At 45.7% G+C, this 27,545-nt stretch overlaps 4 protein-coding genes across 4 annotated transcripts in view; all 4 read right to left on the bottom strand.

The window, feature by feature from the left end:
- Window positions 1-27,545, bottom strand: part of LOC310918823 (ubiquitin carboxyl-terminal hydrolase 42-like) — a gene marked incomplete at its 3' end in the record, with an annotated part of 99,580 nt that overhangs the window by 38,135 nt on the left and 33,900 nt on the right. The gene's annotated exons all lie outside the window — the stretch shown is intronic.
- LOC310918783 (epimerase family protein SDR39U1-like) lies at window positions 564-6,039 on the bottom strand (the record flags this gene model as incomplete). The annotated part of the gene is given in 8 exon segments (XM_083877758.1): window positions 564-3,002; window positions 3,006-3,106; window positions 3,309-3,431; window positions 3,434-3,451; window positions 4,497-4,618; window positions 5,198-5,280; window positions 5,605-5,748; window positions 5,896-6,039. Coding segments are annotated over 8 exon segments (1,047 nt in total). The 3' UTR covers window positions 564-2,690.
- LOC310918561 (olfactory receptor 9S13-like) lies at window positions 7,985-8,914 on the bottom strand (the record flags this gene model as incomplete). Its single annotated transcript, XM_083877458.1, has 1 exon — window positions 7,985-8,914. The coding sequence occupies one exon, from the start codon at window positions 8,912-8,914 to the stop codon at window positions 7,985-7,987; it is 930 nt and encodes a 309-aa protein (XP_083733584.1).
- Window positions 15,205-21,265, bottom strand: LOC310918782 (uncharacterized protein; the record flags this gene model as incomplete). The annotated part of the gene is made up of 2 exons (XM_083877757.1): window positions 15,205-16,172; window positions 20,350-21,265. The coding sequence occupies 2 exons, from the start codon at window positions 21,263-21,265 to the stop codon at window positions 15,205-15,207; spliced, it is 1,884 nt and encodes a 627-aa protein (XP_083733883.1).

Genomic DNA, 27,545 nt, shown 5'->3' with positions numbered 1-27,545 from the left:
CCATGCTGGAGGGCTGGGTGGACAGAGGGCTCATACTGGTGCTCACAGGATTCAGGAGTGTGCCCGTCCTTGTGAACCCTGAGGGTGTCACTGACTCTGCCAGCCCCATCTGTGCCTGTGTCACCTGTGTCCTGTGTGGGGCTGGGGCCAACAGCCATGTCAGTGTCACCTGTGTGTCACTGTCCACGTGTCTGTGTGTGACAGCAGCTCAGCACCAGGGCTGGCTGAGCCTGCAAACAGCAAAGGGACAGCTGAGTCCTCAGCCTGGACAGAAACCCTGGCTACAGGCCCCAGGCTGGGATGGCAGTGCCCACATAGGAGGCTCCTGGGCCACAGGTGCTGAAGGCAGCAGCTGCTTTTCACAGGGCTTAACTAAAGCCTCAACAATTCACCTCTAAAGGAACAGAGACACCTGGCCCGAGGCAGAGGGGCACAGCACTGGCTCAGACATGCCTGCAGAAACACCCTGCTGGCCCTGAGCACTGCAATGCCAGCACTGGGTAACACAACTGTTATCTGTTCTCAGGATCACAAAGGCTTTGCAGCCTGGGGCCCAGGGCTTCCTTAAGGTCACCACAACTAGACACACCCAATGGAGATTTCAGCCTGCTGCCACCCAAACATGCACCTTTCCTGGCTCTACTGCAGAGAAAGGGGCCTGGGGCACGTGTGAATTTATCATGATGGAAAGTCTTTAATGCACTCACAACAGTGTTTCCAGATCCCATGGACAGATTCAGATGACACAAGCTCATTTAAACCTTGTGATGTATTTAAGCCAAACACCAAACAGAGGCAACTTTTCAAAGGTCCTGAGTGAGTTACATTCACATCCAGGCACTGAGTCCAAGGCCTGGGAACTCTGCTTAGTGGCAGTTCTCTTTGGGATACAAACACCTCTTCCAGAAGGGCTGAAGGTGGCAGTTCTTCTCCAGCCATACTTGTTCTCATTTCCAGTCACAACCCAAAGGCATTGCAGTCATCAAGGTTTATACAGGTACAGCAACAACCTCACTGGGCTGGCCAACCAGCCTGGCTGACAGGATGCTGCAGACCACAACATCTGGGGAAGCTCTGAAGCCTGAGGCTCTAAAAACTCAGCTGCAGTAACTAAAGCAGCACTGCTGATTCCACCTTTGTACTGGCCCACAAGATCTCAGAGTATGTCAGCCTGCTCTCACAGACAGGACACTGAAGCTCTTGGCAAGAGGAAGGAAGCTGCACCTAACTTAGAGGCAGCAAAGGCACAGTCCAAGCAACCCACATGTATCTCAAACCATGTTGCTTCCATGACTATTCCCAAAGTCCCATTTCACCTGGTTGCGCTTACACTAACTGCAAGGACTATCCCTCTACAGTCCCATTCTAATCTACCTGCCTGGAAAGCCAGCAGATTGCCATTCTGTCTGCAGTATGTACTGAGCTAAGAGTCAGCAGAGTGGAGCATCTGGGCTTCACCAAGACTGATCCTTCAGCCACTCTGACTAGAGCATGGCATAAACCAGAAACATGGACTGCTGTTGTTCTGGGTGGTAAAGAGTAGGTCTTTATCTGCCTGAAGTGCCTTTTGATAGAATTTTCCAGCCCCAACTTACATCACACTGGGAATATTTCTCCAGAAGTACTGCTGTAACAAACTTCACTGCTCTGTGAACTTCACACACTGCAATCCACTTTAGGATATGGAAGTGTGTCAAGGGAAGCATGTGGATGCATTTCCTGCCACTGTGAGATGGTGAAATTGCAATCTGCTTTACCAGGAAAGAGGTTCTGCTTCCCACAGCAGATCAGGATATTCTCAGGGCCCAGTCAGGGGGAACACCCTGAACACAAGCACCACCTCATGGGATCAGTAAAAGAAAACCATCCTGCTCTGAGGTAAGCACAATTAAGGCAACAGCTGAAATCTCCTTTAGACCAAAGCTGTGACCTGCACTGCCTCACACAGTGATGCACCACCCAGCTTTCCTGAGCTCAGAGATGTAGTGGGCACTCAGCCAAGGCAAAGCAGTCCAGGGGCCACAGGCTGATTGTCACCCTTTCCTCTCCAGGCTGGCAAAGCATTGTTCTCCCTCAGCCCTGCCACAGCCCCAGGGGCTTGGAACCCTGGAAGAGTGTAACTCTTTGGACTAGACCCAGCTGAAGGTACTGACACATCAGCCTGGTAGAAGCCAAGAAAAGAGAGGGCAGAGTCTCCAAGCAATCTGTATTCAGCAGCCTAAGATGGATCTTGTCCCACTGGCACCAAGACCAAGGAAGAGACTGAGGCTCTTCTGCTTTGCCTGGATCATCATGGGGAAAAACAGGAAGGGTGACTTCCAGTACCACGGAATAATCACAACAGCATCAAGACCTGTTTCCTGCAGCCACATCTCTCAGGAGAGAAGCCATTACACCCCCAGCTGCTTTGCCAGTAGTTCACACACACACCATGCAGAAGAGAAAATGGGCAATTCCACAGCCCTTTGAGGGGCACGTGCCCTTCCCCAAATGCAGGTAATGCTAAATTCAGATGGCAGTAAGGGGGATGAATCCTAAACTGGTGATGCACACAGGGAGGTACAGGGGAAAGGATCTCTCACCCTTTCTGTACGGGGATGGGGCAGTGCCAAGGGCAGGGCTCCCCTCTTCCACGGGAAGGCACGTGAGCTCACACAAACAGGGCCCAGGCCAGCCCCGGCGGGGAGGCCTCACGCCACGATGTCCCTGAGGGCTGCAGGCAGCTCGGGGAAGATGAACTGGTAGCCAGTGTCCAGGGTGCGCTGTGGCAGCACCCTCTGCCCCTCCAGCAGCATCCCCGCCCGCTGGGGCCCCAGCACGGCGCGCACGGCCCAGGCCGGCAGCGGCAGCAGCGCTGGGCGCCCCAGGGCCGCCCCCAGCGCCCGGGCAAAGCCACCACTGGACGTGCCGGGGGAGGACGGGGAGACTCCATTCAGGACGCCCTGCACAGACTCCTTCTCCAGGGCGTGACACACAATCCCACACAGGTCCTGGATGTGGATCTACGGGAAGGGCTGGAGCCCGGAGCCCACGGGGCCCCCCAGTCCCAGACGGAAAGGCAGCAGCAGCTGAGAGATGACACCACCACCTCGACCCAGCACGACACCTGTGGGGACAGGAGAGTGACACCAGCTGCCCCTGCCCCAAGGGCTAAAGCCCCTGCACACCCACACCTACAAGCAGGAGAATCCTTAGAGGGCTGGACTACAACAGGACACCCCAACAAGGAGAGACAGAAGAGCCAATGCCCTTTCCCTGCCCCAGCAGTAAAGCAGAGTCACCATTAATAAGCTGATGCCCCATCTCACCTGATCTCACCACAACACCACGAGTTGGGCTCCCAGGGATGAGAGCTGCAGCCTCCCACGAGCTCACCAGGCGTGAGAAGAAGTCAAAATCCCCTCCTGGACTGTCTTCAGTGTACTCAGCTGGGGGCTGGGCTGGTAATAACCTGCAGGGGAACAGCAGAAAGGGGCTCAGGGTTGAATGATGACACTAAGCCCCCCTTTCCCCATCAGACCATCTCCTCTGCCTCCAGGAGGCCAGAGCTCCTGTGAGGAAAGGCTGGGAGAATTGGGATTGTTCAGCCTGGAAAAGAGACCTAATTGCAACCTTCCAGTACCAGAAGGGAGCCTACAAGAGAGAGAGAAAGACTACAAGGGCCTGGAGTGCCAGGACAAGGGGAAATGGTTCAAATTGAAAGGCAGTTTAGATTGGCTGTTAGGAGCAAAATCTACCCTGTGAGGGTGGGGAGGCCCTGGCACAGGGTGCCCAGAGAAGCTGTGGCTGCCCCTGGATCCCTGCAAGTGTCCAAGGCCAGGCTGGACAGGGCTTGGAGCAACCTGGGACAGTGGAAGGTGTCCCTGCCATGGTAGGGGGGGTGGAACTGGATGTTCTGAAAAGCTCCTTCCAACCCAAACCACTCTGGGACTCTGTGAGCTCCATCACTCCACCAGGGACATCCTCACATGAACAGCACAGGTCTCTGGTGGCAATGCTGACAAGTTTTTGAACTGCCAATGTGCTCTACAGGCTCAGTAGGATGCATTAACACTCAGGCATCCCCAAAACCCAAACAGGTCTGCAAACAACACACTGAACTGGCTGCAAGGTGCCTGCTTTAATACTGGACAGCACAGAGGATAAACCATGGCAGTTTAAAGACTGCAGCAACCACAAAGTTACAGATAATGGGCTTCAGCTGAGGCCTTACACAAATTGATTCTACAGGATGCCCAAAGACTTTCACAGGAAAACACAGAATAACTTCTGCCCTAATGACACCAAGACAAAGCACAGGGACCCAAATTCCTCTCTAGCAGCACTAAAAAGCCAATCAAGGCTTGACTAGACACAGTGGCACTGTTGGCAATAAAGCTGACATCTCAAGGCAAGACACGAGCTCCTGTGTGCAGGAACAGGAACTGTGTTTGTGTCTGCAGGCAGAGCCTCTCCAGGGCAGCAGGAGGGATGTCCTGGCCAGGCCCCAGCAATACCTACGCCAGTGACCAGGACCCAGGCACGGGGGGGCTGCTCAGCAGCAGCAATGGCCTTGGCCAAGCTCCTCGTGGTCTCCACACGGCTGCTGATGATCTCCTGGCAGAAGGCATCTCCCCACCTGGGAAAGGGAGAGGCAGGGATTAAACACCTCACAGGGACACCCCAGGAAACACGGCCACCAAGGGGCCCCCAGACAACACCAGCTCCACAAGCACAGGAGAGGCCACAGGAACTCCCCTCACCCCAGGGCAAAGGGAGGACAGCTCATCTTACAGCACAAGGGCAGGGGAACTTGGGAACATGGTGACTCTTCTTTTCCCTTAAAAGATTCTGGGATTTGGACTGCCTTTGGACCAAGTCAGCAAAGGAGCTGGACACCAAAGCTGGTGTTCCTCCTACAAGTCACACTTTGGTTCTGATTTTGCATTATCAAATGTAGGCACAGCACCCAATGTCCTTTTGGAAAGGTGGAACTCATTGTTCTGGCCTCCAGCTGTAGATCCACGAGGGAACCTTTCTTCCAAAGGTCTCTCCAAACCTACCAGGCCCACGGAAATGTTTGAGGATGCAAATGTCAACAGCTAGTCAACTCAAGAGCTTCCTGCTCATGTTGTTTCCTCCCTTTCCACACTCTCTGACAACACAGGACTGTCCTGCCTGCACCTTGTCCCCACAGCCCTGGGGAACACCAAGTTACCTGCGGAAAGGGTTGAGGACATTTTCCCCAGCCAAGTTGACCACAGCATCGCACAGGGGCAGCCCGGAGCGGGACAGCTCTGCCTGGGCAGGAGGAACAGAGACATCAACATCAGCCCTCCCTCTGCTCAAGCCTTCCCTGCACAGCAGCAGGGCAGGCTCCTAAGAACTGCAGACAGTTTCTTCCTGACATTTGTGGACTACAAGCACAAATGGAGAAGGTTTTGCTCCTTGGAGCTACAGCAGTTCCCATTCCAACGAGTGTGACCCATCCAACAGCCCAAAAGAACACCCACAGGAGCCAGACCTCCCTTGGCAGGCTCCCTCCATGCCATGGAAAGCCAGGGCACCAGGCTGGTTTCTCAGCCCTGACACGTTTCCGCTCCTGTGACCGCTCTCAGCTCGTACCCAGCTGATCCGATCCTCGCCCTCTCGCCGCGACACGTGGGTCACTTGGTGCCCTCGGCTCCGCAGCAGCCGGGTCAGGGCTGTGCCAATGAAGCCTGTCCCACCACCTGGTGATACAGACAGACGGGCCGTCACGGCCGTGTCCTTGAGCCATCACCCCGGCAGCAGAGGCGCCCAGTGCCCGGCTGTGCATCCCCGCAGCCCCGGCCCCGCACCACGGCCAGACCCCCATTCCCGCTCCCTCGGGCCCCGCTCTCACACGGGCCCCGCTCCCTCGGGCCCCGCTCTCACCCCGGCCCCGCTCTCACACCGGCCCCGCTCCCCCGGGCCCCGCTCCCTCGGGCCCCGCTCTCCCTCGGGCCCCGCTCTCTCTGTCCCGCACTCACCCACCACCATCCGCATTGCCGAGCCGCGCACGCAGCGCCCACCGCGCATGCGCCCCCCCGCCACGCACGGCGCCCCCCAGCGGAGGGGAGGCCCTTAAAGGGCCCGCGCGCCTCAGGGTGTGCGGGGCTCGGTGTGAGGGGGAACCGGGATCGGCCCGGGGCTGAGGGGACACTCGGGGCTGAGGGGACACTCGGGCACTCCCCGGGGCTCAGGGGACACTCGGGGCACTCCCCGGGGCTCAGGGGACACTCGGGGCTTAGGGGATACTCGGGGCACTCCCCGGGGCTCAGGGGACACTCGGGGCTCAGGGGACACTCGGGCCCGGCCCGGGGCTCAGGGGACACTCCCTGGGGCTCAGGGGACACTCGGGGCTCAGGGGACACTCGGGCCCGGCCCGGGGCTCAGGGGACACTCCCTGGGGCTCAGGAGACACTCGGGGCTCAGGGGACACTCGGGGCTCAGGGGACACTCGGGCACGGCCCGGGGCTCAGGGGCTGCTCCTGGCTCTGCGCTCAGCGCGGCAGCAGCGGGGACGCAGCAACGCGAGGAGTTTGTCAGGGCAATTTATCCGTTCGTTCAAAGCGCAGCAGTGAATGCCCAGAGCAGCTGTGGCTGCCCCTGGATCCTTTGCAAGTGCCCAAGGCCGGCCTGGACAGGGCTGGAGCGGCCCGGGACAGGGGGAGGTGTCCCTGCCATGGCAGGGGGTGGAACGAGGGGAGCTTTAGAGCTGCTTTCCAAAACAGTCCGAGAGTCTGTGATTCTGCTATTCTATGAAGTGTTTTTAACACTGCTAGTAGAGAGCAAAGAATTGTGCAGTTGGGAATTGGGAAGGGGCTGTTGTCATTGATGCTGAACTTTTCTCTGCCACCTGTTTGCCTGTCTCCTTGGGGTCATGGGAATAGAAATTCTTTCAAGGATGTAATTCTGCCACTGGGCTTGAAATGTCTCTTCTGAGATGTGATGAAACACATCAGAGACACAACTTCCCACCTGCAGGCAGCTGGAGCAGCCTTTGCTTCAGACAGAGTTGTCTGTGCTGTCAGCTCCTTTTACCTGTGTCCTGTGAAGAGCAGAGGGTGACAACAGCCCGTGGGCAACATCTCTACACATTGGTGGCTCTGCAGGAGCAGGAACAAATGCTGGAGATATTTCTACCTGCCTGTCCAGCTTAGTCCACCTTGTCTGCTCATACAGCTGTAGCCATTGCACCACCTGTCCATCCATCCATCCATCCCTCCATCCCTCCCTCTATCCCTCCATCCATCCCTCCATCCATCCATCCATCCATCCATCCCTCCATCCCTCCATCCCTCCATCCATCCCTCCATCCATCCCTCCATCCATCCCTCCATCCATCCCTCCATCCATCCATCCATCCATCCATCCATCCATCCATCCATCCATCCATCCATCCATGCCTCCATCCCTCCATCCATCCATGCCTCCATGCCTCCATCCATCCCTCCATCCCTCCATCCATCCACACTACAGAACAGGGTTACCTGACAGCTCTGGGCTGCCCCTGACATGGTCTGAGTGAGCAGAAAAGAAACAAACAAGCAAAAACGATCTCTTCACAATTTCACACCTCTGTGGCCTGTTTGAAGAGCAAGATAAGGCTCTATTAGTAACTAGGGCAGTGACAGCTTTGGATATGAAAAAACTCTTGGCAGTTGATCTGAGGTGAAGCCACTGACAGCTGATGTTGCAGGTCTGTGTTAGAAAATGGTGAACAGATATAAACTTGCAAAATAATTTCATGATAATCAAACATATTGTCCACTGAAGGATATCATACAACCTATCAAAAATTGTTCCATTGAAATAACAATTACGAGATCCTCATAGATTTATTTCCATTTCCTGCTTTTACTGACCATCTAGAAACACAAAAGACTCTTGAAAGCAGGTCCTGATGTCCTTTATTTTACATTCTAAGCATCTGTTTGTACCAAACTGGACACTGTGCTCATTCTCAACTTCAGTAAATGAGCTAAAAAAACCCTTTCCTTTTTAACTGTTTTTTCAGAGACTCTTTCACCTCCCTGTTTCGGAGGGTGTAAATGAAAGGGTTGAGCATGGGAATAACAACAGTATAGAAGATTGAGATGATGTTGCTTTTGTTGGGTGAAGATGTGGCTCCAGGCTGAGCATACATGTAGAACACTGTCCCAAAGAACAAGCAGATTGTCACCATATGAGAAGAGCAGGTGGAGAAGGCCTTGTGCCTGCTTTCAACTGAAGGCATTTGGATGATTGTGATGATTATATAACCATAGGAGATAAAAACCACCAAGGCAGTGCCCACAATGATTGCCCCACACACAGCCAGCATGACGAGTTCATTGACAAGTGTGTTGGAGCAGGAGGCCTGGATCACTGCAGCAACATCACAGAAGAAGTGGTTTATTTCTCTGTGCCCACAGAAGGACAAACTGAGGGTGAGGCCTGTCTGGATGGTGCAGTTGATGCAGCCTGACAGATAAGAGCCCAGCACCATGAGAACACAGAGCCTTCTGCTCATGATGACGGGGTAGAGCAGTGGGTTGCAGACGGCAGTGAAGCGATCATAAGCCATCACAGCAAGGAAAAAGGCTTCTGTCGTACCAAAGAGGGAGAAGAAGAACATTTGTGAAGCACAGCCTTTGTAGGAAATGCTTCTCCTGCCCAGTAAGAATGCCAGTGCTGCCCTGGGAATGATGACAGAGGAATAGCAGATGTCCAGGGTGGACAGGTGCTCTAGGAAAAAGTACATTGGGGTGTGCAGGTTGGAGTCCATCCTGATGATGAGAATCATGCAGACGTTTCCCACCACAGTGACAATGTACATTGTGGAGAAGAGAACAGAGAGGAGGAGTTGTGATCCTGGGTGGGATTTGAACCCAACCAAAATGAACTCACTTATCCTGGTGTGGTTTTCCATCTTTGCTTTCAGATGATGTTCCAAACGGGAATTAGGATGCAGTAGACTGCAGAGAGTTTGCCCAGAGAAGCAATTACAGAAGAATAAGACAGATAATGAGATATATGAAACATAAGAAATAATAAATATGGAGAAACAGATGGAAAATAGTATAAAATTCATTGATATATCATATCTGCAGATGTTTGTCAACTATTAGAGGGTAATTTGTGAACTAATAATCCTGTAATATTATCTTCATTATAAAGAAACATTCTGCATGCAGCTTATCCAACCTGTTTTAATTTAATAAACTTTACAACCAACTAGAAACAGACATTTCATTCTACAGTTGAAGAGCTATTTCAGATTTAACTGGGCAAAAAAAATCTTGCACTAAGATTGCAACTAACCCACGAAAGAATGCTCACCCCTAAACAAAAGAACAAAGGAATGTGCTTCTTCAGATTATGCAAAACAATTGAAAATAAGTATGAGTCAAGAAATGTATTAAAATAATACAGATAATTGTTTTTTAAAAAAACCCAAGTCTATTAATTTAAAAAACTCACATTGTTTCATGTGAGAAACTGACTTTTTTTCTTTTATAACAGTACTTGGAAAAAAAACCCTTCAAAATTGAGATTTCTGAAATAAGGTTTTTCTACTCAAATATTAATTCACTTAATATGTTAAAATTGACTAATTGACAGAATGTTTCAGGTAATACCTTTCCAATTCTATTTAGTAATTTTATTTTCATAAGCCAGTTGTCCTTTCACTTAGGCTTGAATATATTCTGTGGGTTGATGCCTGCATTAGAACTCATAGTCTGGATGCCTTTAAATTCAGTGGACAGAGAGAAACACTCCAGCTTTAGAATATTTCCTGTAGAAGGTTTGAATCATGTTTTAAGATTTTCTGGTTTTCTCCACTGATCTAAAGGGGAGTCCAGCTGTTCTGTCTGTGCAAAGATGGACAAAGATGTAAAAAGCTGAGTGACAGAAATCCCCACTCAGTTACTGGTATTTGGTTTGGTTTGCTGTCATTTCCATTTGATAATTTTTCTTAACCAGCATGTACCTAATCTTTTCAAAGCACTGAATTAATTTTTAACACTTTTCTCCAGCTATCCCCCCATGGTCCTTGAAATGTAACCTCAGCTCTGGGTACCCTCAGCAGCTCCATTTAATCCTTTTTTCTTATTTACCCACGAGTCTTAGGAAAGGGAAATAAATTTGGAGAAGGAATTTCTCTTTGCATAACCTTGCTCATCAAATATTTTGTCTGGTTTTGCTGGGGAGTTTTGTGTGCAGAGAGCTCAGATTTAGGCACTCAAGGTCCTTGTCCAGTCAAAGCCTTTTCAAGCCTGTTGCCTACAGCTTTCACAGTTCCTAAAGCTTCCCCTATTATCCAAAGAGAGAAATAGATGCATCCACAATGTGATTCTTGTAGTCTCACCCCACCTGTTCAAAACAGGGGAAAAACAATCAATTAGAAATAGCTGTCTTTGTTTAAAAAGGGAGACAGCTAGCCAGAGGAGAATAAGAATAAAAAGACACTTTTGTCTACAATAATGTAAAAGAAAATATCAGAATTTTGTGTTGTTATGGTCAGCCATTTAACAGATATGTGGTCTTGGCTTACATAATTGACCTTATTTTAAAATCCTTATTTTTATTCTGGTTTTATGTGTAAGTGTCAAGGATTTAAGTGTAATAGATGTAAATTTATGAAATAATTCCATGATAATCAAACATATTGTCCATTGAAGGGTATTCTACATCCTGTTGAAAATGATTTGTTGAAATAACAATTACTACTGCTTTAAGTAAATGGCTTTTTAAGGAAGTTAACAAAACCCTCAGCTAAGAATGAAGATGCTGGAGATACTTTTTTAGCCAGTGAGAGGGGAAGATTTTTGATTCACCTGAGAAGTCTCTGGAACTGTCTGTCTCTGGTTGATCAAACAGAAAGTCTAGAATGCAGACACATTAAATACTGGCTTCCTGTTAATGTATTTAATTTCCAGAAGAACTAACTGTATTCATAAGCCCTGATTACTACATGCTATATAATGAAAAAAGAAAAAAAAAGGAGAAAACAACAATTTTTAGTCCAGTTCTGTCACTAAATTTAACAAGGCAAATTCAGATTTCACACACCACAATACACATACCTTGTAATACGGTCATTAAAGCCACGTTTGGTTTGTTGGAATTCAGGTTTCTTGAACACATTGCCAAAAAATACTGAACTGTTTTTTTCTCCACAGCTGATTTTTTAGTAGTCTCTTGTAATCAACACATCACTGGCCTTCCCTCTGACTGGTTCTAAGGGCATTCTCCTTAGCATGTTGCTCATATATACTTTAATAGATGTACATAAAAACACCAGGGATTCAGTTGCCAGAGTCCTGGACCTTCACAGCAGACATCTGAACCTGCAATGAGATATTTTTCCCTTGTGCCATTTTTCTTTGCCTTACAAAAGAAGAAAAACAAAAGGATTAGACGGAATAAAATAATAAGGAATAAAACACAAACAATAAAGTGCAAAGCTGTTTCTGAGTGTCTTCTACCCCAACTTTTTCATCCTTTCTTATGCAGAACCCTTCCTGCCCCTTGTAGATTTCTTTCTGCTGAGCAAAACACTGTGGACCTAATCAAGGCCTCATTAGCCATTAGAACCTGCTTCCTTCAGATTGTCAAAATAGAACAGACACAGTTGCCTTCTCCCCAAGCAATAATGCTTCTCTTCTCTAAACAAAAGCAAATTTTCACTAAATGTTCTCTTTGGCTGCCAGGGAGAGTGCACTCCCCACCTGAAACTTGGAAGTTTGATTCAGGTGAGGGTGCAGCCTCTAAGGGAACACTGCTCTGGAGTGCAGCAACCACTGCAGGGAGGGAAAAGCATCTCACAACTCTTGTTTGGGTATCTCAGACACCCGAGGACATGGCTGGTTTTCAAAAAGCAAATTTGCATTCTTGTCAGCACAGGAGTGTCATTCTTCTCAGCACATTTAGTTACAGTAGGCTATGTTAAACTCTCTGTCATTTGGCATTGTGGTTTTAAATAAATCTACATGAAATAGATGTTTCTGTTCTTGATAGAATGGCTTCCCAAATTTTGTGACTGACAATAGATCAATATCTTCTGAACCCAGACTATCTTACATTTGCATACATTCTTATCAGCCCCAGAGGCAGAGAGTAAGATTAAGAGAGAAGGGAAGTTTCTCAAAAGCTAAAATTGGACTTAGTCTTAAATTCTTGTGGCTAGTGACTCATTGACAGTACTTTAAAGGCACCCAAACTTGAATTTGTGAGTGTTTATTAGGAAAACCTCGAGAAATAAACTTAGTTGCAAGAGAGAACTTGCATTCTCAAAAGGTTTGTGTTTGTGTGAGCTTTTTCTGTGTTCTCTCTTTCCTTAAAAACACTTAGGAACTCCTGTTGAATAGGTTATGAATTATTTGTTTCAGGTTTTCTAGCAACCTTATTATTAGTGTACATAAACCCCATAATAATTGGATGATAATCCTCTTCACAGTGTATTTGAAAGATTTTCCTGACATTATTTCAAAACAATCACTTCAGATCAGTGCTTTAAAACCTGTCAATGTGTGCAGCCAAATTACTGTATTAAAGGAACTTCACACCTTGCAAAGTTTCAATGAAAAACTTACTAAGAAGTGCTGAAATTCTGTGGTTTGCACTTTGTATATGAAAAACTGAAATAAGAGAAAAAATAGATGAGGGGATTATTGGTGTATCAGTACTTTAACATATTGCACTAAGAATGAAGAGAGCCTGATGCTGTACTGATTTTGTCTGGCATAGGGACTAAATAGCTTGTGTGGGACTAAATTCTGGATTTATGATGAAAACCATATTGGGAACACAGGAATGTTTCAGTTATTGCTGAACAGTGCTGGCACAGGCTGGGAGGGAGCAAGAAACTGTGAGGGGACACAGCTGGGACAGCTGACTCCAGCTGAGCAGAGACATTCCAGAGCCTGTGGCATCATGCTCAGCAATAAAAACTGCAGGAAAAGGAGAAAGGGATGTTTCTTCCAAAGTAACTGTTAAGTGTGATCCCCATTTTCTTGCAGATGACTGAACATAAAAGCAAATGTTATAGATAAAGAATGTATTTCTAGGGTGATAATCCATATCCATGAGTAGTAAAGGAACTGAGGGTAGTTTCCTTAGATGTCTAAGTAGACATGTCTAAACTTTAAATATTTTTAGAAGGATTCATGTCTAACTATATCTTTTTTGTTAATGCAAATCTAAAGAACTACTGGATTATTTCTTGTTCCTTTACAATGGTTCATACTGTAATGTAGATTCATTTTGTGTCAATTACCTATTTTCTCACAGCAGATTTTCTGCTCCTACCTGGATTACAGCCAGCACTCTGCACTTCTGGGGAGAGCTCCCCACTATGGTGAACTTCAGGCTGTTCCTGACATCTCTCCTAAATATTGTGTCCAAGTCCTCAATAAGGTCTTGTTTGAAACAATTGGCAATACATGGCACAGTATGCATAGACAAGTTCCTTCCAGGTTTCTTCCCTGGAAAACTGAAGGCTTCATCTCCAAAACTGGAGAAGTCAGTGTGCTGGTACAGAGCACAGAATATCAGATACCGTGGTCTCAGTCATCAGCTCAAACCCAGATTTAATATGGACACATGCAGATGCATGCTGCTGACAGATTGATTGATTTGTTTGTTTATTACAGAATATTAAAAGTTCTGAAGCACTGTGATAGCCTGAACACAGAGCAGTTTTCTGAGAGGCCCCATTTTATTTCTAATTGATAATCAGATTTTCTCACAGGGGATCCGTGTTCAGCTCAGATTCACCAGCTGTTTCCAGACTCCTGCATGAGGTCATTACTCCTGATGAAATACTGCTGGGTCCAGTGCAGCCTGAAGAGAATATTGAAGTGATTTATCCTTTCAGGTGTGTCTGAATTTCTTAGTGGAAGACATTATTTGGTGTGCAATGAGGTTATTTAGGGTGCCTTGGTCATGTTGTGAACCTGAGACAGAGGCCAAGTGACAATGCAGCTGTAACATGAATGCAATAAACCACTCACATTATTCCTTTTCTAATGTCATATTAGAAAAATTTTCTTCTTCAGAGGATGTTCCTTTTATCCTACACCAGGTATTTTAAAATGTTACTATTACCCATCCTTTTCTGCTGCCTATTTCTTTCAAGGGATAATAACAAAATCTTGGACTAAATAAATCCCACATAGATAACTGATCTTCACACTCATTTTACAATGTTTTCTGGACTCTATTCCATCTAGGGCAAACAAATCTGGGGTTCATTTTCTAGCATTTCCAAACATCTTTAAAAACAGAACAGTCATTCAGCCAGAGACTTTTAAGAAAGGGTGAGAGCATAGATTCTTAGGGGGAGAACAAGCAAAAAAAAACCCAAACTGTTGCTTCGCATATCTGTCTCTCAGGTCAGCTCAGCGTCAGCTGGGCCACCCTGCTAGCTCTGATACGTTCAACAGTACCTTTGCGTGGGTCTTTGGCTCCGCAGTGCTTTTGCCTTAGCTGTCTCGGCCGTGGTTCGAAAGAGGGGACACTCCGGAGGCTCAGGGAGAAAGGTTTTATTCGGGTAACTCAGGGGCAGCCCCTGGTTCCAGGCCTGTGCCTCTGGGGAGTGACCCCCAGCCTCGGTTACAGGGGGTTTTTGTTCCCCCAAAATCTCAGGGGTGGACACAAGTTACAAGACCAATCACACAAAGCCAGGTGGGTAAGGTCAAAATGCAATACACAACATTAACAAATCAGGTGAATTTGGGATGTGGCCTTGTGAGACCCACCAATCCCTGTCAGACACCTCTCCTGAAGGTTTTGGGGTCTGGGGTATGCTGGACATGTGAGGGAGAAATACAATGGGATGGGGGAAAATACAATAGGATGATCGAAACCCAGGGCAGAGGATTAGAGTTGTCTTGGCAACTCTTATCAACCTCTGATAAGCACAATCCAAGACAGGAACTTTACCAGGCTAGGGTTAAAGTCCAAATCACATCAAACCTACAACTAAGAAACTTATGATACCATTTCAGCACCCCCACACCAAACAATGCATCTTGAGTCAAAGCCATAATAAATACATAGATCTAACTTAGATATATTAAGGTCTAGTTCAATAAATATGACCAGTGTTTGCATGAATAGGAGAGTTTGGCATGGATTAAGGTCTGGACCTCCTGGCTTCAGCTCATCAGCACTGCCAGTTGATCTTCATGAGCAAAGCCCCTTCTCTGGGGCTCTTCAGTTGATTTCTCTGGTGTGTCTTCTGCAAGTAAAAGTCTTTCTCATGGCAGACCTGACTTCTTTGTTTCTCAGACAATATATGAGAGGGTTCAGCAGGGGCACAACCACCGTGTACAGGACTGACACCAGCTTGTTGGCACGGTAGGTGTACATGAGCTTGGGGTGTGCGTAAGTGAAAAGAGTGGTGGAGTAGAACAAAACCACCACGGTCAGGTGGGAGCTGCAGGTGGAAAAGGCCTTTTGCCTCCCCTGGGAAGAAGGAATCTTCAAGACGGTGAACAGGATGCAAATGTAGGAGGCCACCACAGCGCACAGGGGCACCAGGATAACCAGCAGAGCCAAGATGAAGTCCACGAGCTCAGCCCGAGAGGAATCGCTGCAGGAGATGTTCAGTAGGGGTGAAATGTCACAGAAATAATAGTTGGTCCTGTCCACATCACAGAAGGAGAGCTGGGCTATAAAGCTCAGCTTGATGGAAGCAGTGGCCAAGCCACACATCCAGCAGGCAGCTGCCAGCTGAGCACAAAGCCTGTGACTCATGAGGAGGGGGTACCTGAGAGGTTTGCAGATGGCCACAAAGCGGTCATAGGCCATCACAGCCAGCAGGACATACTCAGTGCAAACAAAGGTCACAAAGAAATGCAGCTGTGTCATGCAGCCCTGGAATGAGATACGTTTGTCATGGGACAGGACATCTACCATCATCTTTGGCTCAATGACAGAAACATACCAGATCTCTAAGAAAGATAGGTTCCCTAGGAAGAAATACATGGGTCTTTGCAGGCTGTGGTTATTTTGGATGGTGAGAATGATAAGGAAGTTTTCCAGCACAGTTAATAAATAAACCAGAAGTAAAGCAGAGAAGAGAAGCAGCTGCTGTTCAGCAGTGGTGGGGAAACCCAGGAGAATGAAATACATGACTTTGGTCTCATTCCTCCCACCCATTCTGGAGAAGAAAGATGAACCTTATCCACCTGCAATAAATTAATACAATGACACCAAACTACACAGGCTTCAATTCCCAGCCATATGTTACACCACCACTTAAAGACACTCAGACATTTTCTTGCTAGGTTTTTAGAAATGAACTTTGTAAAATTTATCTGCTCAATTCAGAATTTTTCATTTTAAAAACCAAAGCATGCTTTTTAATTTACATTTCATGGAGATAAATGTACATTACAAATCATCTAAGACAAATGATGAATGATGCTAATATATTATCCATCCAGTATAAAGACAGCACAGGTTATGAGCTTATGGATAGACATTCACATTTCCAGTGCTTTAGTTTCTACCTCTAAACATTTCTAAAGTTATATCATATATATTCCATGAGCTGTAAGAGAAATGTGAAATACCACAAGGATATATTCATTCCGATAATAAACCCCCCCCAAACACATCTGAGTAGCCCACTAGAGGGTTCTGTGTCAGCTCTGAGCCCACTTACATCTAAAGTCTATTGAGATGGTCCATGGAGCATCCCAGATACAGCATAAAGTACAAGCAAATGAAAATTCTGGGTCTGGTTTGTTTGCAACTAACTCCGATTAATCCTTCAAAAAGCAGAATGGCTCAGCCTGTACTGTTAAAAAGAAAGCTGTTCTCAATCTTCTGTAGTGGAAATCCACTGCCTTAGTTGATCCTGGAGAATACGATCAGTAGGGTACAGCTGAAGTGCAGACTGATGTGCCAGTTGTGTGATTTATACCAGCACAGATAAATCAACATTTTATTTCCCTTTGGTGTCTCATGAGGTCTGATTCAGAAATTATAGCTGGCCTCCCAATGGAAGCAATCACAGAAAGAGGAGGGATGTTATTGTTTTCTCTGTGATTCCATGCAGAGTAGAAGAAACTCTGAAGATTTTTTTTTTTCCTGAGACACTGAACAATGAAAAAATACCAGCTAGTGTCTACTGATTTTTATAGGGCTGAGGAAAGTAAAAACATGCCCTGAGGCAGAGGATATAGCAGTCTTTGAGCAAAAGGTAATCTAGAAAAATATTTTAGATTAGTGCCCTAATCTAAATCAGTAACCTTAACTGGTAATGGCTTTTGGAGTACGTGATTTTGGGTAAGTGTAGTTTCACCCACATTGGAGTTATGTGTACAATCTTCAGACACACCAATAACCAAGCTGTGCATTTTCTGAATTTTATAATACAGGGCAAATACCTCAAGAGCAAAGGGAGGATCAGAGAGAAGATTGATCTGTTACCTGATGAGGTCAGTGGCTTCCCAAGCAGAGCTGAGGTGCTGCTGCAGGATTCTGTAGCATGAAGGACACAAACCTGACCTGGTCCCCCCCACAGTGCCAGGGGTAGCAGTACCTGGAGTCAGCTATTTGTAAAATCACCTTCCAGCTGGTCCCATGTGAATTATTAAGCCAGAACCACGATTCAAATGGCATTCATACAATGAGAATAACAGGAGTTTAGCATCCAGGAGAGCTGGAATTACGGAAGTTGTTTGGCTGTTGGAGCACACAGTTTGATTTGTTTTGCAAATATGTAAGAATGTAGTGACATTTGGCATCCCTTATGGTATTGAATTCTAACTACTGGCCAAAGCCATATGTGCAAGTTCAGGAATGTAAGGACATCTCATGAAGAAGACAAGTTTAAAAGTAAATAAGTGCAGAGAGAAGGGAGAGCAGTGTTAGCACTGGGTGTTGGTTTTTACCTCATTTCTGTTAGGCTGGTGAGGGTCCAACTCCCATGGACCCTCCCATGGAATTTTGGGATCCCTGCAATTCAAGGAAAATGTGGATAAATAGAAAGGTGGTTACTAAAGCCTGCTGAGATGTGAGGATATGACTCAGGGTACCTGCGCCATGAAAAGAAGTTGATGTAGCTGGGTTTGTTCAGTTTGGGGTATTGGAGGCTGTGCTGGGCTCTATCAGTGACAAGCTCTAAAAAGGGACAAAGACAATGATTTGCAACTCAGTAGCTGCTCTTTAGGCCATTAGAAGATGTGAGGTCAGAACAGTGCTTTAACAGCTTCCCTGAGAGATTTTAGTACCTCTGACATTTTCAGCTCTCAGCTAGACCAAGCCACAGCTGATGTAACAGAGATATGGGGAGAGTTATGCTATAAAAGGGAACTCAAATGGGATCTATTCATATATAAAATATACTCACATCTGGAGTACTGCATCCAGTTCTTGGCTTCCCAGTGGAGGAGTGGTGTGGATCTACTGGAGAGCCTCCATTCCCTGGATAGCATTGAACACACTGCTCATATGTTGAAATCTGCTCTGTGGGTACCTACAGCCAGATTCACTTCCCTGAACATCAAATCCTGTTGCAGTTTGAGATGCCACAGGCTTTTCCATTTGACATCCAGAGCAAAGAGTCAGACAAAAACTTGGGTTGGAAGGACAGAACTTTACGTCCAGAATGTTTTAACTCGCTCTGCTGTCACAAACATATTTCAGGGTGGTCAGGTTTTCCAGGGACTTGTCAGGTCAAGCTTTGAAAAGCTCAAAGGACAGAGATTTCATTACCTTTCTGGGACTGTGTTGTGGTGCTTCATCACTCTGATTTTGTTTGATCTTTTTCTTTTTTTTGGACTATCTTATCTGAATTTAATTCCTTGAAACAAGTTCGTGTTGCTTTTGTCTTTTCAGGCATGCACCATTAAGAATTGCATCTCTCTCCTCTACAACACCTTCAGGTGGTGGCAGAGTGCAGCTAAACTCCTCCTCAACATTCTCTTTCCCAGACTTAACAAACTGCTTCCATCTGTCTCTCTCTGTGCTGTGTGGTCCCACCTTCTGTCATTTGGTAACTCTCTGCTGGACTGTCCATTTTGTCCTTCTTGTGGTGGGAAGTGCCAAACTGGACACAGTAATGTTGATGTAGTCCTGGGTAACAGAGTCAAGGACCATCTGCCATCAGGCTGCTGGTGCAAGATCTGTGTGTTAAATTACCTTAAAGTTCTTCCTGACCCTCTCCTTTGAATGTTAGTTTAGGAAAGACCTGTGTTTAGACAACTGATTCTTCTCTTAGTGCTTACATCACCCCATGTAATATTGAAGGACCAGAGGAAAAAAAAATAATTTAAAAATAATTTAGCATTTAAAATGGAAATTAAACTATGCAAATTAACCCTCTTCCCTGAAAGTAAAGGCTTGTTTTCTGAATCTGAGCTACTTCCCAAAGTTATATTTGAAGTTAATAAAGAAGAAACTTCTCAGTCGTGGCTCATGGTCTCCTATCACAGCAATCTAAAATGACTGTTATGTGACTTACTGAAGTGCCCGTCCTCATTCCTGTGAGGAAGGTTGACAGAACTATTTATTTGGTGCTTCAGCTTCTTGAATCCTAGTTTATGTTGAGTTGGATCAAGGTCAGTGTTGCTGATTTTCTTAAATCAGGAGGTCATGATTTATATCAAGAGTTTGAACTACTGTGACTGAGTTCTGACCTGAGGCCTTGATGAGGCCATGAAGCCTGTTGCGCAGCTAAAATTCCATCAGGTGTGTGGCGCAGCTAGAAAAAGACGCCTTAAGGTGTTTGGGGAAGATAATGGGGATTTGAAGGTCACTGAGTAAAGTAGTTAGTAGGCACATGTGTAGCCACCTTAACTGTGGGTTGCGTGGTGTGTGTTTTCATTCTTTCCCTTGCTGTGTGCCAATGACTGAGCTATCCGAACTGTAAACTATATAGAAGTGTATAAAAGACGCCATTTCTCTCGAAATAAAGGAGTTACGTAGTGTTAATCACATTGATCGGACCTACGTTTCTCTGGCCAGTCTCTTTTTTATTTATCTAGGTAGCCCTCACTAGAGGTCAGAATGCAATTTTGTTCTTTGATGCATATCAAAAAAAAAAAAATACATTGAGAGAAGGCAATAATGTTATTGCCTTTTCTACTCCTCAGGAATGATGTGTGATGTGTTCAGTTAGAAAAACTTCTACATTCACAGAGATTCATAGATTTTAGCTGAACATGCAGATTGACTAAGGAGAAGGAATTGTTAATCACTGATGTTGAAAGAGAAGCCTAATAACCAGTGAAAGTCAAAATCTTATTAGACTTTCACAGGATTCAGACACATTTGGTTGGAAGATTATCCTCCAAGCCTTACATTAGTGATCAGATGCAGAAACTCTGGAGACAGCAGCCCTCCTACAAAAGACCTTCAATAAAATGTCCTTCACCTCCTGGTTCCTCAGGCAGTAAATGACTGGATTCAGCATTGGGGTGACTATGGTATAAATGATGGAAACCAGCTTGTTGAGATCCCTGGAGTTCACACTCCTGGGCCGGGCGTACATGAAGAGGGTGGCTGAGAAGAAAATGATGACCACAGCCAGGTGAGAAGCGCAGGTGGAGAAAGCTTTCTTCCTGTTCTGGGCCTTGGGAATGAGCAGAACGGCTCTGATTATGCAGGTGTAAGAAATGATGATGACAGAGAGGGGGACCAACAAAATGAACAAGGCAGAGATGAAGTCCACCATCTCGGCGCGGCGCCGCTCGGCGCAGGAGAGGTTCAGCAGCGGGCTGACGTCGCAGTAGAAGTGGTTGATGACCCCGGGGCTGCAGAAGGAGAGCTGGGAGATGAAGAAGACCTTGAGGGCAGCGATGAGGAAGCCAAGCAGCCAGGAGGCCGTGGCCAGCTGCAGGCAGGCCCTGGGGCTCATGGTGAGCGCGTAGTGCAGCGGGGCGCAGACGGCGGCGTGGCGGTCATGGGCCATGACGGCCAGGAGGACGCACTCCGTGCACACCAGGGCCAGGAAAAAGTACAGCTGGGCCAGGCAGCCTGGGAGGGAAATGCTCCTGTTCCTCACCACAAAGGTGACCAGCAGCTTGGGAACGGTGACTGAAATGTAGCAGGCCTCCAGCAAAGCCAGATGGGCCAGGAAAAAGTACATGGGCTTGTGGAGCTGGCGGTGGGTGATGATTAAAGCCATGATGACGACGTTCTCGGTGAGAGTCAGCAAATACACGGCCAGGAAAATCACAAACAGCAGGGCCTGGAGCTCTGGAGTGGTGGAGAATCCCAGGAGGATGAACTCATGGATGTGGGTGTCGTTTTCTTGTACCATGATGACCTTGAAGGCCTGGAATATATGAGGAGAAAAAAGGAAAAAAAAAGGGAACATTTTGTATTATCTCCCCCAAGCATCCACTTCATACTGGACTTGCAAATACACAGTTTAAGTAGAGATTTAATTGACATTCCTTATGACTTAATTGACATTCCTCATTATTTAAGCACTTCTGGTTTGTTTATTTGTGTGTGTGTGTCCTACAGCAGAATTGATGAGTCAGATCCTGGCTCCAAGAAAATATTTGGGCTTCACTGAATTTCTTCCCACACCTTCTTACCACAGACCTTCTTATCCCTATCTTCACTTAAAACACAGTCAAAGGGGAAGAGACAACATTCATTATTAAATGAGTATTTGATCTCAGTTCTGGGCTACCCCGCAGACAGAAGCACACTCCTGCTGAGTGACTGCACTGTGCACAGCAAACTTGGCTTCAGCTGTTTTATTGTCTCCCTTACTCTTGAATATTTTCAGAAGAAAATAAGTGTTTGTTCTCTCCCATAGAGTATTGAAATAAGTTTGCTATGGTTAAGAGATAGATGCATTTGGGTTTTTTCTTTTGAAATTGGAAAGGACTTGTGAATCTGAAAATATCTCTCATTTTCAATGAATTGACCACTTCTCCCCATAAATAACAGTTTTTACATAGAGTCTTAGACTGCAATAATTACAGCAGGCATCCATAATTTTTTCCCTACATTATTCAATAGAATTAATCTTGATTTTACACTAAATACCTGAGGTTTGATGTTTATGCTTCTTCTTTTCCACTTCTCAGGGAAGATTTCAAAAAACATTTTTTTACCTGTTCCTGCACATTTCTATCCAATACTCAACTCACTTTTTAGAATGATGTTCAGTATTTGTTATTCACAAAATATTTTTCATATAAAACGTTAAGAAAAAAATCCATTAATGTTATGAAGAAAAAAAATATGTATTTTTGTGACATCATTATTTATTTGTCTTTGAGTTTCAAAGTATTTATTTCAGATTAGGTTTTCTCTTGCATATGGATCATCTGTATAGAATCAATCTAATTACATAACTTACATTTTTCATTACAAGTACATCACTGCTGCCAACTAATAAAGGGACACAACACTAAATACAATTTCATTTCTAAGGATGGCTTTCACATCTCCCAGCCTCCCATGAGATTGAAACTGTGGTAAATACTGACAGGTGAGGCAGGTAACTCATTTTCCAGTATAGCCAGTAGAGATTCAAGCAGCACAAGGAAGAAACCTAGTTTAAGTGATTTAGCAATGCTATAGAATACAAACCTTAATGGAAAAGTGCCTGAATGAAAAGGATTTCAAAAAGAGAAAAGGCAAATTATGGTTCCCCATTCCAATACAGGCTTTTAAAATTCCATATCTACCTTATAGTACCTTAGTATATTGACTGGCATTACTTTAATTTTAAAAGGGTGATTAATTGGAGGGTTTCAAGTACCTGTCCTCAAATAACAGATCATTCTCAGGTGGCACAGAAAGATAAATCCCATGTTTCAAGAATGAAGCTTTTCAGGGTAAAAATAATGGTGAATGTTTTTTACATTCTAGTCCACTGAAAGTAGAATACAAATGCCTTTTTTTACCACATAAACATGTTCAGAAGTTCTGCTACTGCATAGAAAACACAGAGGGAGAGTGAGGGAAAGGTTATATTTAACTTATACTCTCAACAGAGGTCATAAGATTTTTAAAAGCACATAAAGTACAATAGGAAATTTCCATATTTCTGGTCTTTAAATCTGTTAAGTCCAGCTCTGTTTTCCTTTCCAAGCAATCCCTCTCTCCTCTCTCTCACACTTTGAGAAACATGTCCATGTTTCCCTTGAAAACTGCTCACAGATTCAGGGAATCCCAGAATGGGTTGGAGGAACTTTAAAGCCCCTCCAGGGCCAGCCCTGCCATGGCAGGGACACCTTCCACTGTCCAGGTGCTCCAAGCCCCATCCAGCCTGGCCTGGGACACTGCCAGGGATCCAGGGGCAGCCACAGCTTCTCTGGGCACCTGTGCCAGGGCCTGCCCACCCTCCCAGGGAAGGATTTCTTTCCAATATCTCATCTAAACTTGCTCCTTTTCAGTTTGAGGCTGTTCCCCCTTGTCCTGTTGCTCCAGTTCCTGATAAGAACTGGGAATTCCCTTTCCAAGACACAACTTACATTGGAATTCTCAGAGCTCAGGTGAGATCAGATGAGAAGAAACACCTCTAACAAACCTGGAGGAAAAGAAATGAAATGCTCTCTGTCTGAACAAGAGATCACTGTCTGTGCTTCTCTCTCTCCTTTACCCAGACCTCCCCCCTTTGCTTTCCCGTTTCTCTCTGAGTGGCTGGAGGCCGGTGGGGCTGTAAAAAGCTGTGAGCATAAACAGCTCCTGCAGGCTTCTGTCATCTCAGCTGAGCCTCAGATTTCCCAGGATGGGAAAATATCGCTCAGCACATTATCCTTCAAAGCCCAAGAGAACTGGGGATAGAAGTAGAGGGAATTGGCTATTGTAGCACTAGTCATACTTTTTGTTTTTCTTTCTCCAAAGCCTGTGTGACAAGGCATCAGACTAGAACTCAGGACATTTGGACTTTGCTGGTGGCTCATGATGGGAAGCTCTGACCAATCAAACTCTTCACTTACCTGTGCTTTGGTTTCTCCATGCATTAAATAATTATTGCACTGGTCTTGGATATCACTTGAGGTTCCACAGAGAAAGCAGTGCCCAAGCATTAAGTGTCAATAATATTTGAGGTGTGAAAGACACCATTCAGAGGGGAAATCCAACTCCCTCCAGCTACAGCTTAGAGTGAGACACAGCCCAGAGAGAGGACACCCAAATACAAGTGAGAATGGGGCAAATTTCCATGTGGGAACTGCATGACTGAACTCCCAATGAAGTCAACAGGGAGAGAGTCAACAGAAAAGAGTCTGGACAGGGTTTCGTCTCATTCAAAAATAACCAAATTGTTTGGGATTCAGTTTTCAAAATGTGTATCTTTTCAAACACTGCTGAGTGATCCTTCAGCTCTGTATTTTCTGGGATCTTCCAGACCTGTGCAGATGTCCTGGACACCCAAGGCACTGAGCATCTGTTCCCTTCTCCAGAGGATTAAAATAAAGCAGATGTATCCCAGACACCTATGTGTGGCTACAGGAATTTCAGCTTTGTGCTGCTGGAAAATTCATTGCTTGGGAAAGTTAAGAATTTAATTTGTTGCAACTTCATCTCTGGAAATCTGATTCTCATAAGAAGCAGAGTGCAAATAAATGTACCCCAGGCAGACAGTCAGAATGTTCAGGCCTCATTTCATGGTGTTGTCAAACAAAAAGGGAGCAGTGAAGCACTCCAGAAGAGACCTGTTAAGTTTTCAGGCAGCCTGCATGGATTTTTGCAAATAAATTCCATTTCTAACTTAACCCATGGAAATCCTGAGTTGTCCATTAGACACACCTTTATGCTTCATGCAGAGTTCAAGATCCCAGAAGTCCCACAGTCTGTTTGATGGAACTGAAAACACACTTCTCTGGACTGTAACACAACTTGGAGTTACTTCAAAGAGAAATCTCAAAGACTTCACAGCAATACAAGAGAGTGGGGATAAACTCTCAATGGAGTCACTCTCTTAAGCATCCTTTAGCTCTGGTGTACCTAAAGGTCTCCTTTAAGATTAAATTAATTGTGAAATTATGTGAAAGTGTTTATTTCTCTCCTGTGACTACAAGAAGCACTTTAATTTCAGCATGGTTGGAAATATTTATATTACAGATATTTGCCTCTAGGACAGCTCTTAAAAAAACCTACATTCCAAAAAGAAAAAATTCTCCACATTGAGAGTTCAGGCAGTTCCCTTCTTGCTCATCAGAAACCTCAGTGTTGTGATGCCTCAGGATTTGAGCTTTTTTTTTTTTTTTTCATGGATTTGTAATCCTGCAGTTCTGTAGTGTAGAACTCTAAACTCCACACACAGTGTGAGCTGCTGCTTTCCCATTTTGGTCAGACACAACAATTCCTCTCCAGGCCTGGCAATCAAGGACACCCCACTGCCTCAGGCCCTGAGAGATGTAAACTAAAGTGAGTTGGGGGAGCAAACTGGGGGTAAATTACTTCATTACCTGGAGCTGGAATTGGAAAATTGATCCCCAAGATGCAAATGGACCCAACTTATCAAAGTGTGAAAACCCTTGAGCCATGATCCATTTTTGGGTGTAGCCCCTGGGGGGCTTTGTCTGCCCAAAATGTACCTGAAGGCCCTTCAATAATAGAACAGCTTTTTATTCCCTTAATTCTGTCTCTTTTAGGTCACCCATAAAGGCACCAGGGGCAGTGCCAGGGAATAAGTGGCTGTGGCAGGTCTCTGGCTGTTTCCCCATCACTGAGCAGAGACTCCCACAGGAGGTGACACCTGGGTGTCCCCTGGCCCCGAGCCCGGGGCTGACACGGGGCTGAGGCACAGGAAGGACCTGCCCCAGCAGGTGTGTGAGCACAGGGGAGGCAGGAGGGCAGGAGAGCAGGAGCTGCTGAGCTGGAGCTGGGAAAGCACCACGGTGAGTCCTGGGGCTGGGCTCAGCCTGAGCGAGGAGGAGATGCTGGAGAGCAGCTGGAGCAGGGGATGGGAACACTGACAGACAGAATGTTCCAGAAGGCTGGAACAAAGGAAGATGTGGCTGAACCACAGGGGTGAACAGCCCCAGAATGGATGGGGAAGCTGAGCTGGAGAAAAGGATTGTGACCTTCAACTTAGAAAGAAAGAGAAGTGCAGCAGTGAGAGACAGAGTAGAAAGCCCAAGGAATCCAAGGAGGTGAGGTCAGAAAGGAGAGCTAGATGGGAAAAAGGGAGAGAAAGAGAGAAAGGAAGAGAGAGAGAGAGGGAGAGAGAGAGAGAAAGAAAGAAAGAAAGAAAGAAAGAAAGAAAGAAAGAAAGAAAGAAAGAAAGAAAGAAAGAAAGAAAGAAAGAAAGAAAGAAAGAAAGAAAGAAAGGAACCAAAGATAAAACCCAATTCAGAGAAAATGTGAAATGTGTGAAATGAGAATTATTGGTTTGAACAATTTAAAATGGTTTACTATACTAGTTTAAAAGGAGAGCTCAGTGTGTAGCATATCTATTGTAAACATGTAGTATATGCATTACAAATACCTAGATGGAAAACTTTCTATCTAGAAAAACTAGTTTTTCTCCATATATGTCCAGACCCACAGGGCAAAACAAAAGACTTACTCAGTATTTAATAACTACAGTATTTTCTGCCTTTTTGGTTTTTGTTTTTTGCTTTGTTTTGTTTTTCTACTTTGCTGTCAATCCATATTTCACAATCTTTTTTGCAGCACTAAGGACATGGGAATCACAAAATTACATGGCCTGGCTATTCTGGTGACAGCAGGAATCACTGGTGCAATCTGGTGGGTGTTTAACCTTTGATAATTATTCTCAACCAGCATTTATTTCTATTGCCCAGACTGAGACAGGTTCCTTCTAACTGTGCTTATGCAGATACAATGGAAGCATTTACACAAAGCTAAATTCAAAATCCCCTTTTCCATCCAGAAGATGAAAATCAGCAAGGTGTGAACACTTCTAACCCCTTCTGTGAAATTCTAAGAGTCTGAATAATTGTCTCTGTGTATTCCTGGGAGCCCAAGTGTGTGTTTTCATGTTCACACCCCACCTCTCTGTGCTCCAGAGCAGCACCAGGATCCTGGCCCAGAGCTGGAGCTCTGTGCAGTGGATTTAACTGTGTTTGTGCTGCACCAGGGTTGGTTTGAGTCTGCCTTGGTTCCCATGTGTGCCCCAGCAAGGCCTTCACAGTGTGGATTCAGTGCTTGGAGCCTGAGATCAGATCAGCTGGGCTTAATTCACACTTTGCTGGAACATTATTGAAGATCTGTTCAGACTGGAGGAATTAGGACAAGCTTTTCACCCAGACACTTTCTCTGCAGCAGAGCATCTGTCACAAATGCTCACAATAAACATTTTTGTTCCAAATTACAGTCAGGCTCCCACCAGAGGAGATCCCAGTGGCCAGAGCAAAGTGATGCTGTGAACACTTTGCTTCAAGAGGCACCTGCACAGTCGGTTTCCAGCAGCAGCTGAGGCCAAGCTCTGCTGTAAACAGACACATTTCCTTTGGTGCCAGGAGTCTTGGGCAAATTAAATCATTCACAGATCCTCAGAGTTAACAGATCTGCAGATAACTTTAGGCTAAACTCCTGTCTTGAAACAGCTGAGATTTGCAAATCCTCATCACCACCCTGATCCCACAAATGTGTTCTGTCAG

This window comes from Zosterops lateralis (assembly GCF_965231275.1).
Source record: "Zosterops lateralis genome assembly, chromosome: 24".
Classification (NCBI taxonomy): Eukaryota; Metazoa; Chordata; class Aves; order Passeriformes; family Zosteropidae; genus Zosterops; species Zosterops lateralis.
This window is presented reverse-complemented; position numbering and strand designations above follow the sequence as displayed.